The sequence below is a fragment of the Sebastes fasciatus genome, chromosome 3 (assembly GCF_043250625.1).
Source record: "Sebastes fasciatus isolate fSebFas1 chromosome 3, fSebFas1.pri, whole genome shotgun sequence".
Classification (NCBI taxonomy): Eukaryota; Metazoa; Chordata; class Actinopteri; order Perciformes; family Sebastidae; genus Sebastes; species Sebastes fasciatus.
This window is the reverse complement of record NC_133797.1, coordinates 38,440,450-38,452,007: the sequence shown is the minus strand read 5'-3', so window position 1 is coordinate 38,452,007 and position 11,558 is coordinate 38,440,450. Positions and strand designations below refer to the sequence as shown.

General features: G+C 43.2%; 2 protein-coding genes across 2 annotated transcripts in view; one reads left to right on the top strand and one right to left on the bottom strand.

Moving 5' to 3' along the window:
- Positions 1–11,558, bottom strand: part of ncf4 (neutrophil cytosolic factor 4) — a 40,561-nt gene that overhangs the window by 10,539 nt on the left and 18,464 nt on the right. Inside the window, exon 7 of the mRNA XM_074630849.1 lies at positions 100–198. Coding sequence (XP_074486950.1) covers positions 100–198 — 99 coding nt within the window. The remainder of the gene's footprint in view (positions 1–99; positions 199–11,558) is intronic.
- The window catches only part of LOC141765030 (parvalbumin-7-like), a 52,010-nt gene continuing 40,701 nt past the window's right edge, over positions 250–11,558 (top strand). The window contains exon 1 of the mRNA XM_074630851.1: positions 250–316. The gene's annotated coding sequence lies outside the window, so the exon portion shown is untranslated. The remainder of the gene's footprint in view (positions 317–11,558) is intronic.

The following is an 11,558-nucleotide window of genomic DNA, read 5'->3' as shown; positions in this document are numbered from 1 at the left end:
CCTGCCTTCCACTCTCCCACTCTTTCCCTCTCTCCTTCTCTACTTTTCTCTCCCCTCCCTCCCTCTCTCACTCTCTCTCTTCTTCTCTCCTCTTCTTACCTCCAGCCAGTCTGTGTTGACTCGTTGCAGCAGGAAGATCACCTCTCCCTTCTTCAGGTTCAGCTCCGCCTTGCCGTTGCCGCGAAAGTCAAATATCGCCTGGGAAACACACACAGAAGAAACCACACACACACACAAGTCAGTGCGAGGGGAGAGGAACGAGAGAGGAGAGAGAGACGGACACATTCAACACAAAGAGAGAAGAGAGAGCGGACAGGTAAAACACACTTTTTTTCTGATGGAGAATGTTGTGTGAGTGTTCAAGTAGAGAAAGAGACGGATAGAGAGAGAAGAAAGAGAAGAGATATTTGTTCCAGTTTGACAAAGTTGAGATTTGTGAGCAAATTAGAGAATCGATGCAAAAAAGCAGTGAAGTTTGGAGCGTGAGAAGACCCGTGTGTTTGCATGTGTGAGTTATTGAGTGAAGGGATGTGAGAGAAGACGAGGATGAATTCATCCACATCAAGAAGTTTTGCGAGGAAGAGTGAATTCACACGAAAAAGGAGTGAACCCGTGAGATGTGCGTGAGTGAGAGTGAAAGGAGGCAAGACGATGAGGAAGAAGAGATGTTAGAGGAGGATCACTTCATGTGCTGCTGCTGTTCTGTCTGTGAGTTTGTGTGGAGCAGATATTTGTAAGCAATAAGTAGTAATATTGTGTTTTAAAATGCACATTAGGACTACAACTAATGATGTAGATTATTTTATGAAATGTTGAAATCACATTTGCCCGGTGTGACGTCTTCAAGAGTCTTGTTTTACTTGACCAACAGTCTAAAGATGTTAAATTGACATTGATATAAAACAGAAAGCAGCAGCAAATCCTCATATTTGAGAAGCTGTTACAAAGAGTGTCGAAGCAAACAGACGAAACTTTGGTGCTTTTTTTTTCAGCTAGATGGCGCTGCGGTAGCGCTGCCGCCATTTTGGACTGAAAACGCCAATGAATCTGTGTCCATGGATGTATAAAGAGACGTCTGTAAATCAGAGGATACATTTCTTTTTAGGTAAATCAACGTACGAACACAATCCCAGTACGAACACTTAAATATCCATCATTTAAATCATTATGTCCTAAAAGTTGTAAAATGAACTAACAGCTGAATCCAGAGTTATTTTCCTCGGCATAATGAACGTGCATCAGACCTACGGGACTGCACCGCCCTGCACGCTCAGATGACATATCCGGTTCTGCCAGCTTCCTGCTAGCTGTATGCGCCTTTAATAATGGATATATTGGCTGTAATTCATCACTTTTATTATCTTATAATACACCCATGGGCTGTATGCTGTAAGCCTGTACCGTGGTGGATGTATTAACGTCTCTGCTCCCAAACAACCGGCTATCGGCCAGTAGCTAGTGGCATGACATCAACAGAATTTAATGGAGTTGTAGGCTATTTACTGACATGCAGGGCACAACCTCTTATACATCCATGGTCTGTGGTCTACTGGAATCCATTCTGTATCTTTGACATGAAAAAGTTTGAGATTGCTCTCAAAATCTGTGTGCTGGATTTTTCTAATCGCTCACTTTATGCTCCTCTGGGAAGCAGCCGGGCAAAACGTTTAATAAATAAGTAAGTATGTAAATAGTTATAATAATATGCATATTTATAATATAATAATTTAGTTTTACTTCTGTTACTTTGTAGGCAGACGCTTTACTGCCATCCGGTAGTCGCTTTCAGTCCAAAATTGTGGAAGCGTAGCTCTGCTGCTGGGCGCTGATGTTGCGATCGAACGAACTATAGACTTTCACTTCTTAGCAACATACTGTACGTTCTTTGGCTGTAACCAGTTAAGCTTTTTCGCTTGATTAATAACCATTTCAGCACCACGTTCATGTATGCAGCACCTATCTGTGTGTCTATACAAACTATACTGGACTTGCTAGTAATAACTTCGTGCAGCTGCGTGTCAAAGAGAGTCGTGTCTGTGGGAGATGAAGTAAAAAGCATGCACGAGGAATTTGCAAAAGTGGCACAGCCTGAGGAGATGCCACGCTGCAATGCAAGGGTGTGTGTGTGTGATTGGGGGGGCTGGATGCTCGACCATCCCAGTTAGCATCAGTGCGTCCGGAATAAAAGCCGGCTGAGTTGAATTTACATTTAAAGTAGAGCTCAGTAGAGTCATTACCGATGCTTTAAACCTGCTCCTGTCCTTTTGCAAAGAGACTCCTCGAACAGACAGATGATGAAGTAGCCTATTACACTCACAAGGTTTCGCAAATGCACCACCATGCACACAAAAGCTACAATAATCTGTACACTGTAATAGCACTCGTACTGTGCACACTCTTGCAGTAAGCAGCTGTGTGTTATCAATATCAACTGAAGCATGCAGGAAAAGAAAGAGGGACAAAGAAAGAAAGAAAGGAGAGCAATTATATTGGACGAGGAAATTGGGGAGAGAATTACAACCACAGTAGGAGAGTGGAAGAGAGATGGAGAATCAGGAGAGGAACAGCGAGTCCAAAAAAAGAACGAGGAGCGGTTAAAGCAGTGGGAGGGAGGTGAAGAAGAGGAGGAGGAAGAGGAGGAGGAGGAGGAGATAAGAAAAGTGAAAGTTAAACAGAGGTGCAGGGCTGCAGAGGGCTGATAGATCACTGCTGTTCTCATGTGGTTGTGTGATAATCCTCACAGGACAGTGAGTGAGTGAGTGAGTGAGTGAGAGAGAGAGAGAGAGAGTGAATGCTTTCTTGTGCCAAGGCTTATTCTGGTTTCTTTCCAGGGTCACAATTCTCCTGTATTTCTCCCGATTTAGGGCAAATTTTCAATTTCTTTTTTCCTTTTCGTTATCTTAGCCTGTTTTTGGACTTGAACAGTGTGTCTTATCCCTACTGTTTCCACCCGGACGACTATAGAGCTACACCAACTGTTGTTTCCCGGCGACACAGAGCAGTTTGAGCTCATGTTTAAGCTGCGCTCGCCACAGCGTGCATCACCCAAAGTTGGGCTTTGCTCGATTCAGCGAAAAGCCGTCGTGGTGCAGCGCGAGCCATTTGGAAATAATAGATTTCAGAGCGAAGTGGTGGCATTGGCACGTTGTGTCTGAAATGACCTTCAGTGAGTGAGAGGAGGAGAGAGAAATGGAGAGAACTAAGAGAAAGAAATCTATGCCAGAGATTCACACGCCAAGTTCACAACCAGAGGGGTGAATTATTCAGTTTTCTTTCCTGGGAGTTAAAAGTAAAATCAAAAGTTTAACAAAAAAATGCTGTTGCAGTTTACTTATTTTGATATTTTTCATTCTTGTAAAGTCACCAGAATGCAGGAAACAAAGTCTCTGAAACTCAAATTTAGTCTATTTGACACTAAATGGGATCATAATTTACTAAATGAACATCATGCTGTATTGAAGAAGACTTGAAACTAGAGATTGAGACCATAAACTCATGTTTACAATGTTTACTGAGGTAATAAATCAAGTGAGAAGTAGGCTCATTTTCTCCTACACTTCTATACAACCAGAGGAGTCGCCCCCTGCTGGCTGTTAGAAAGAATGCAGGTTTGAGGCACTTCAGCATTGGCTTCCCTTCTCAGACCCGAAGGTTGCCTACTGTTCGCATCACATCCACTACCTGCATGCGAGGTTACGCAATTTGAATCCTACAGACTCATCCATTAACATTTTAAACTACTATATCAAGACACTGACTAAAGAAATGGCTGTTCTGTTCTGCTGACACACATAGCATCAAACATTGGGTTTGACGTGTTGAAAATCTAAAAGATAACACCTTTAAAGTGCATATTCAAGTGTGTGTGTGTCCACAGAAAATGAGACTGGTGGCAGATTAATGAAGCTGGGGAGAGAGGGAGCTGGCTGGATTAACAATCCATTGAGATTATCTTGACCCCCGAGGACACACACACACACACACACACTCTTTGAATGTGGGGCTGCTATTTTTTGATGCATTATTCCAGACGCTGCTTTATTATAGCGTTGACCCGCCGCTGGCACTAATTTATAGATGATGTGAAAATGTGTTGGAGGCGATGAGCTACTATCTCCAACACAAACACCAAATATGATGTGACAAAGCAATTCCCCCTCTCTCTCTCTCTTTACACCTCCGTTCATCTCTCCTCACTGTCACCGTCCCACCTCTTTACTTCCACGTGTCCTTTTCTCTTTGTCTCTATTTCAATCTGTTTCATTCATATAATTTGTTCTTTTTTTCCCTCTCTGTCTTCCTCTGTGTCTCTACTAACAGTTTAGCCAACGCCTGGCACCTGTGGCCGTTAAGTCAACGACAGTCAGCGTCCTGTTGCTCGCGATTGTGCTCGGACTACGTAGGCGCGAACGAGCTTCGGTCAAAACAGTGAGGCGACACACAACGTGATTGACAGGCATCATGTTGATTAACGTTGGCAACATTAGCCAGCTAAAACCACAATATCACTGTATATTCCACATGCTTGGCAGTAATATTGGCTTACCAAGCAAAGGTCTGAGTTGTGGTAGGGGCTTGTCGTTTATTGGCGTTTATGGACTCCATTTCTAACCAAACATTAGCTATGGTTGCACACTGTTAGCCCTGTAAGCGGAGCATGAGAATAAAGGCACTCGCAAGCGTGCATGGCGTCACATTCGTTGGCTTTTCCCGGTATAAACAGCCCGGGTTCATCACTTTAAAGGCCTTCTACAAGCTGATAGAGGAAACCCAGAATTTCGCGGAAGGTCTTATTTTTTAGGTTAAGTTACAACCTGTTCACACACTGGCAATAAAAAAGGATTTATATGTGTAAAAAGTTACATACAGTCCCTTTAAGTAGTTGACCTGATGAGTGATGTATCAGTGCTGAGGGCGATACAGGAGTACGCCATTTAAACAGCTGCATAAAAAGAAGCAATTGTGCATCAGTGTTTTCAGTCAAATAATAGTTTTTAGCATCCAAGAAGGACAGACCTAGATACAATCAATCATAGAAGAGGCAGAGACACCCGTTCCTCTACCCGCAGCAGTATCAATAGACCAGAATGCATTGAAGCCACTGCTTGTGTCCTTACTAATCTGTCTTCGATAATGTGTGGAATATAACGGCTTCCTCAATGGCATTTTTGTAATTTGACCAGCCATGCAAAGCAAAGCATTAGATTGTTCTGTCTCCTCTCATTATAGATACAGTATGCAGTTTATCAGAGCAGGTACTTTGTGTTGGTGTACCTCACGTCCCCCAGTAAAGGCCGGCCTCCTAATGAAGCCACATCGCCCCTGGGTTCAGCCAGTCCCCCCAGGAGCAATCATCTGCTACAATTAGACTCGCGCCGACCCCGCCTTAATGAGCTTGTTAAAACCTCAGCTCGTTAGTTTGGCAATAGGGAGGTGGAGATGAGAATTGAGCTTTTTTTTCCCGTCTCCCTGACGTTTAATGAAAGTGTATTATTTTTAAGAACATGGCCCACTTCCTAGAAGGCCTGCGGTGAAGGGTCATAGGAGGATGTGCATGTTAATACATGCAAGAATGGGCACAGGTTGCAGAGGTTGTGTGCGGGTATATGTGTGTGTAACTTCTGCTTTTCAACTGTCGCACAGAGAAGCTACAGTATGCATTTGGACATTTTCTGCAAAAATATTTAATGTCTACGCATTTGATTTCAAAACGTGAGAGCAGAAGAAAAACGCAGACGGACACAAAGCCCTAACAGCATAGGATCGGTTTGAACTTTAAGGTCTGGGGTTCACAAAAGAAATCTAGAAGGAATGATGTGTACAACGCAGAGAGGTCTAGCGTATTGGGATGTGTGTAGCCGACATTATTACACCCTCCAAACAAAATGCAACACGCAGTCTTTTGAGCTAAACACATGTCAGACGTACTCTTTCTATATATTCCTTATTCCAACGGATGATGAACGGCTGATTGGTTAAGTTGAAATGAGGAGGTATCGGATACGATACCTCCTCATTTCACTACAGAAACCTAAATAAGGTGACAGCAAGCTGGAGGGAGATTGCCTGAAAGTTTACATGAGCTACTGTTGGCTGTATTGTATTTTCAGTCATTTTCAGTAAATATCACAGTATAAAACCTGCGTTTTCTGTTTAAAAAAACACAAACTTCTGAAGATAGCAAGTACTACTCACCCATCTCTTAAGTGGTTAAGTCTCTAGTGTGATCTGGAGTGCACAGCTGATAGGTACGTGGTTTGTGTAACAGAATATTTAACCATGTGTGGACAGAGAGCGTCTGATGTTATTAGGCTTTAAATAAATAAAAAGACCACAAATCTATCTTCTTATCTTGTTGGTTTCTTATTCTGTCAATATGAAGACACAACCAGGCCAATATCATTCATCAGTACTATAAATTATTGGTTATAGTTTAGTATTATAAAAAATATAGATGCATTTCTAGGAGGTTCAGTGAGCCCCCTGAACCAACGCACATTGCGCCTGTGACTAAAACCTTATCAGACACATTATCTACTCCGTATCAGTCCGTAGACAGTCAGCAAACATTAAGCAAGATTATCATTTATTTGAAATCAGATTTCTGGGGACCTGATGACTGTAAGTCTAACATTTACTCTCCTTTTGGCTCTTTGGCTCCTCACAATAGCTGCTAAACGATCCGCCATGTTCCCCAGCTAGTCGCTATCTTTGTCTGCCTGCTGTGTCGAGGCAGGCAGGCAGACAGGCAGGGTGCACTGGGTTTATCAGAGCTATTCTGCTGAAGACAGCTTCCTGCTGCTGCTGGACACAAAGACTGATGTGAGAGGTGAGAGTACACCGAACAGTTAACACGCTGTGAGAGTAAAGCAGTGACCTACAACAGGTTAAAAAAGCTCAGCAGAGCTGCAGAGTTGTGTCATTGTGTAATTCATCACTGTGACCAAACGCAAAGACTCACTTAACCTGCTGACATGTTAACCTTTATATTCACTGTTTAACCCCTTACCATTCCGCCCTCTTTTTTTAGTGAGGTAGAGGGACAGGGGATGTTCAAGGGGAAATAAACAGTCAACAGTAGACGTCACATAGAAGTGGTGTACATCATCTGAAAGCTGGGAACCTGGAGATTAATTTGAGATACTGCTAAGCACTGTGTGTCAAGTTGTACTAGTCATTAATAAGAAATAGAAAATAATTAATTAATTAAAATAAATTGTGGAAGTGTATAAGGGTTTACAACATTATGATAGAAGTATATGATGGTCATCCTCATGCTCTATTATGTCTTATAAATTGTTGCAACAATTTTTGGGTTGATACAATTTGTCACATAGATTTGGTGCTAAATTTAACTATGTTTTACCACTCGAGAATTGATAAAAATTATGAATTATCCCTCCAAAATACCACAATAAGACTCCAAGACCTTGAAGAACACCATAGAAAAAGTCATGTTGTGATTTGGGATCAAATACTTTTTGACATTTGGAGATTTCTGCAAGAATTGCATTTTTCGGCGATTGGATGGCGAGCACTTCTGTTGTGTAAACTGCTCAGAAACCCCCTTATTGTCAATCTAGCTAGGAAAGCCATCCATCCTCTGAATGCTCTAGGTCTCTAGTTTGTGGCTGTAACGTTTCATGAGGCTGTGATTATCCTAGAGGTCACCACAGGTCATTTTATACACTGAGGTCAAGTTTCAAAAAATGGTCTCACTACAATGAAAAGGCGTTCTGACATGGTTGGTACCAATGGATTCCTGATAGCGGCTGGGCACGCCGGCGGGCCGTCAGAGTTTTAAAGGGTTAAACTACATGTATATCCACTGAGGTGTGATGACACAGCAGCTGGTCTTGATTCTTCTTCTACACTCTGGTATCAAACCTGCTAAATCTCTAGTGAGTTATTTAATCATCCACATCACACCGATGAACCTTCTGCTGCACGAGTTCACTTCATCCTATAAGTAGAACAGCTGAGTTTTATGGTCATATTTCTTCTTAAATACTTAGCGTACCTGCATATCAGCTTTTTTCTGCTCGGGTAGGTCTTTATCTGTAATAGGATCTAATTTGGGCCCTTATGGCTCTCTGCAGGAGAAAAGCTGAGACTCGGTCGATTAGGGACCTGCTTGATTTTCAATTTTCTAGTTGTATTTAAAAAAAATTTCACTCCATCTTTGTGCCTCTCTAACACTATCTACCTCTTTATCTATCCCTGCTTCTCTGTCTGTCACAGTCACATCAGACAAAGCAGCCCTGCAGCGCGTGCATCGTTAAAATCCTGCTAACCACGAGCAGCCTGTCTCATTGACCTTGTTTGAAGCTCGCAGTGCCACAGCCAACAACAATTACTCATCGTGCTGTTTGGGGCTAAGCCTGAGCTAATACTAAGTGGAGTGGAATGAAGTGTCGTAGCGTAAAACGCTAACGCTTGCAGCGGCTCCGCTGTGACAAATGCCCGCGCTCTCCTCTTATCCATCAGGCTCAAGACCAGACATTGATCATTGTTTTGGACGGAGTTTAACAGCCACTTCCCTGCGCTGGAAAAAACACACACACGGCCGGACACACAAACACACAGAGGAGCCCTCATTCTGCTCAGAGAGAAAGAGCTAAAATAAATGTTGAGTAGGCTGGCTGCTTCGTGAGTAGAGTACACCAATGTTTTACTCTGTGTGGGAGACAGGGAGAGAGATGGAGAGGGGGGGGGAGTGAAATGGAGTTGTTGCTCTTAGTTTGGCAATAAAACACCACTGGAGTGTGCACAGAGATATACAGAGTGTGTATGTGTGTGTGTGTGAGACCTGCACCTTTTACCGCGTTGTGCAAGAAAGTTAAACGCTTTTGCAAAGTGATGAAGAACACGCAGTTCAAGAGCTGCAGGAACACACGTCACCTGCAGACATGTACTCACAGTGTAGGCTGTAAAGAAACAGCCACTTACACAGCGGAGCAAAGGTGCATCAACAGGGTGAAAGTAGGCCGGTTACGGTCCGGTACTCCGTCCCACTAAAAGCTTTCTGCCAAAACCCACATACAACCCGTCACAACCGATCGCATTTCAACAAGAAAACACATCTGCTAACATCAGGTCAACATACAGTTGATTACCTCCGTCAAGGAGGTTGTATGTTTGGTTTGTTAGTACACGCATTAAAGCCCCCCTCCAGCATATTCTGACATTTCGATGATTTGCCTCCGAGCTGCAGGTGCTCTCATGCTCATTTGAGTCTGAGCAGCAAACAGATAAATCTGTTTATCTGTCTGTCTGTTTGTCGTTCTAGTTAGTTAACTAGTTAGATGTAGTTAGTTAGCACAACTTGTTGCATCAGCTAACTGAAGGTTTTCATTTTATGTTTTAGTTTCCTCCACCTTAGTTTAGTGTGTTTATTTTCACCATGGCATTTGTGTGTGCGGTGAACGGGTGAAATCAACACAGTGAATTACACAAAATCCCACCAACAGAATTAACACAACACACTGACTGTCTCTCTCACTCGCTCTCTTCTTTACCGTACGGAAACGGAAAACAGACGATATCGTTTTGGATGTTTGTGAGCCTCTTACAGGTCCGAACGCATTTGTATTATCAATTTATCTGCAGATTATTTTCTCAATTCATCAATTAATCATTTGGTTTATAAAACATCAGACAGCAGTGAAAATCTTAGTCCAAAGTAATGGCTGTCATCCATCAGTCTGACTGTACTACCACCATTATTACTCCTACACAAACACTACACACAGTTACTGCAAGGCTTAGTTTAATAATAGAAGGTTTTAATTGAGCGTGTGCACTCTCCTACTTCTATCTTTGTGAGGACCATTATCAGTTTTAGACCCGGAGTGCTTGAATATTTGGTTGCTCCTCCCTTCTTCAAAGGGCTCTTTGGAGGTTTAGATCTTGTCTGGGTTTACGATCATGCTAAGGTCAGGGCGAAGACTCCTGTCGGGCCGTCAGTGAGCGTCCGTCGGTCATGTTTTTGTCCCGAACTACGGGCTCTAGTCTGCCCGTGTCGGAGTTTTTTTGGCCGATTCAGCATGTTGAATCGGCAGCGGAACTCGTCAGTGAGAGAAATCACTCTGATTGGCTGTTCAGTTTCAACGAATGCACGAGAAGAGAAACGGAAGTGAGGAAAGCAAGCCAAGTAAAGTCAAGAGGACACACACAGAAGGCTCTTCTCATTTTTCATATTCATCTTCATCTGATCGTTCCAACACACGGATATTTTCACAGCGAAATGGCCATCTGAAATGAAGCTAAGTGGTATCGCAACAATGGCTCGTATATCCTTAATCCTCGGTCTTCCAGTTTCCCATTTTAAATGACGAATAGAGACTACCGCCGCCTGCTGGTGTGGAGTTATTTACAGAACGCACGTGGTAGTCGTCTGTAGTCTTTGCGGTGTGTTCAGGTGCAACTTTTTGACCGAGACAAAGGCGACGTGAAGCAACGCAACAGGTGGCTTTCATCGGCACTAGTATTTTATGTCGGTTTGGTGTGTCCGGGCCCTAAGAGTTGAGGTTAGGCATTTAGTTGTGATGGGTAAAGTTAGCGTTATGCGTTGTTTCTGAGATTTTATTGCTCGTTTTTAAGGTTGGCTAGCACCACCTTATCTAACAGAACTCTTGCATCTTCATACTCCAGTTAGAGCGCTGAAGTCGACCAATCAGATGCTCCTGGATGTCCCCAGAATGAGACACAAAACAGGCGACCGAGCCTTTGTGGCGTCCGCCCCTAATCTCTGGAACAGTTTACCTTTTCATATAAAAACTGCTCAGACTACAGAAACCTTTAAGTCCCTGCTGAAGACCCTCCTCTTCTCGCTGGCGTTTGATTGAGTTGAGCTTGACTTGTTTTCTTCTGTCCTTATTGTTGTTTGCTTTGCATATGTATTTTGTGCCTGTTCAGCACTTTGGTCAACTGCGGTTGTTTTTAAATGTGCTATTGAAAAGTTTGACCTGACTTGACTTTGACTATAAGGGTCCTCACAAGTATAGAATCATACTTGTGTGTTTGCAAAGGTCAGTCTGATTGTGCTGATCGTACAAAGAATAAGAACTTTTTTTTTTGCCTCCGTGGAGGATTTAATTGGCGGGTCATCCCCACGTTAACCTCTGACCTGACTGCATTCACCTCCAGCACACCTGAACCACAGCAGCTACACAACCTCACTAACACACACACCTTCTAGGTGAGACGGAGACAGAATATGAACGCCGTTTCTCTTCCCCCTTTTTCACGGCGTCAGAGTAGAGGGCGTGAACAGAATAGAAATGAGAGGATGTGAAGGAGAAGAGGAGGAGGAGGAGGAGGAAGAGGAGAAACCTTGGAAAGAGACAGAGGGAGGGGAGAGGAAAAGGAAACGAGGACAAACTTAAGGGTTGTTTAAGGGGAGAGGTGGGGAAGGGAGGAGGAGATAAAGCGAAGAGGATAATACGAAAGGAGAGACAGATACAGAAATTAAAAAAGGAAGTGAAGCGAGGCGGGAACTATTGATGAGGTCAACCGTGGCAACAGAGAAAAAGTGTGACAACTTTTGACGAATTAAG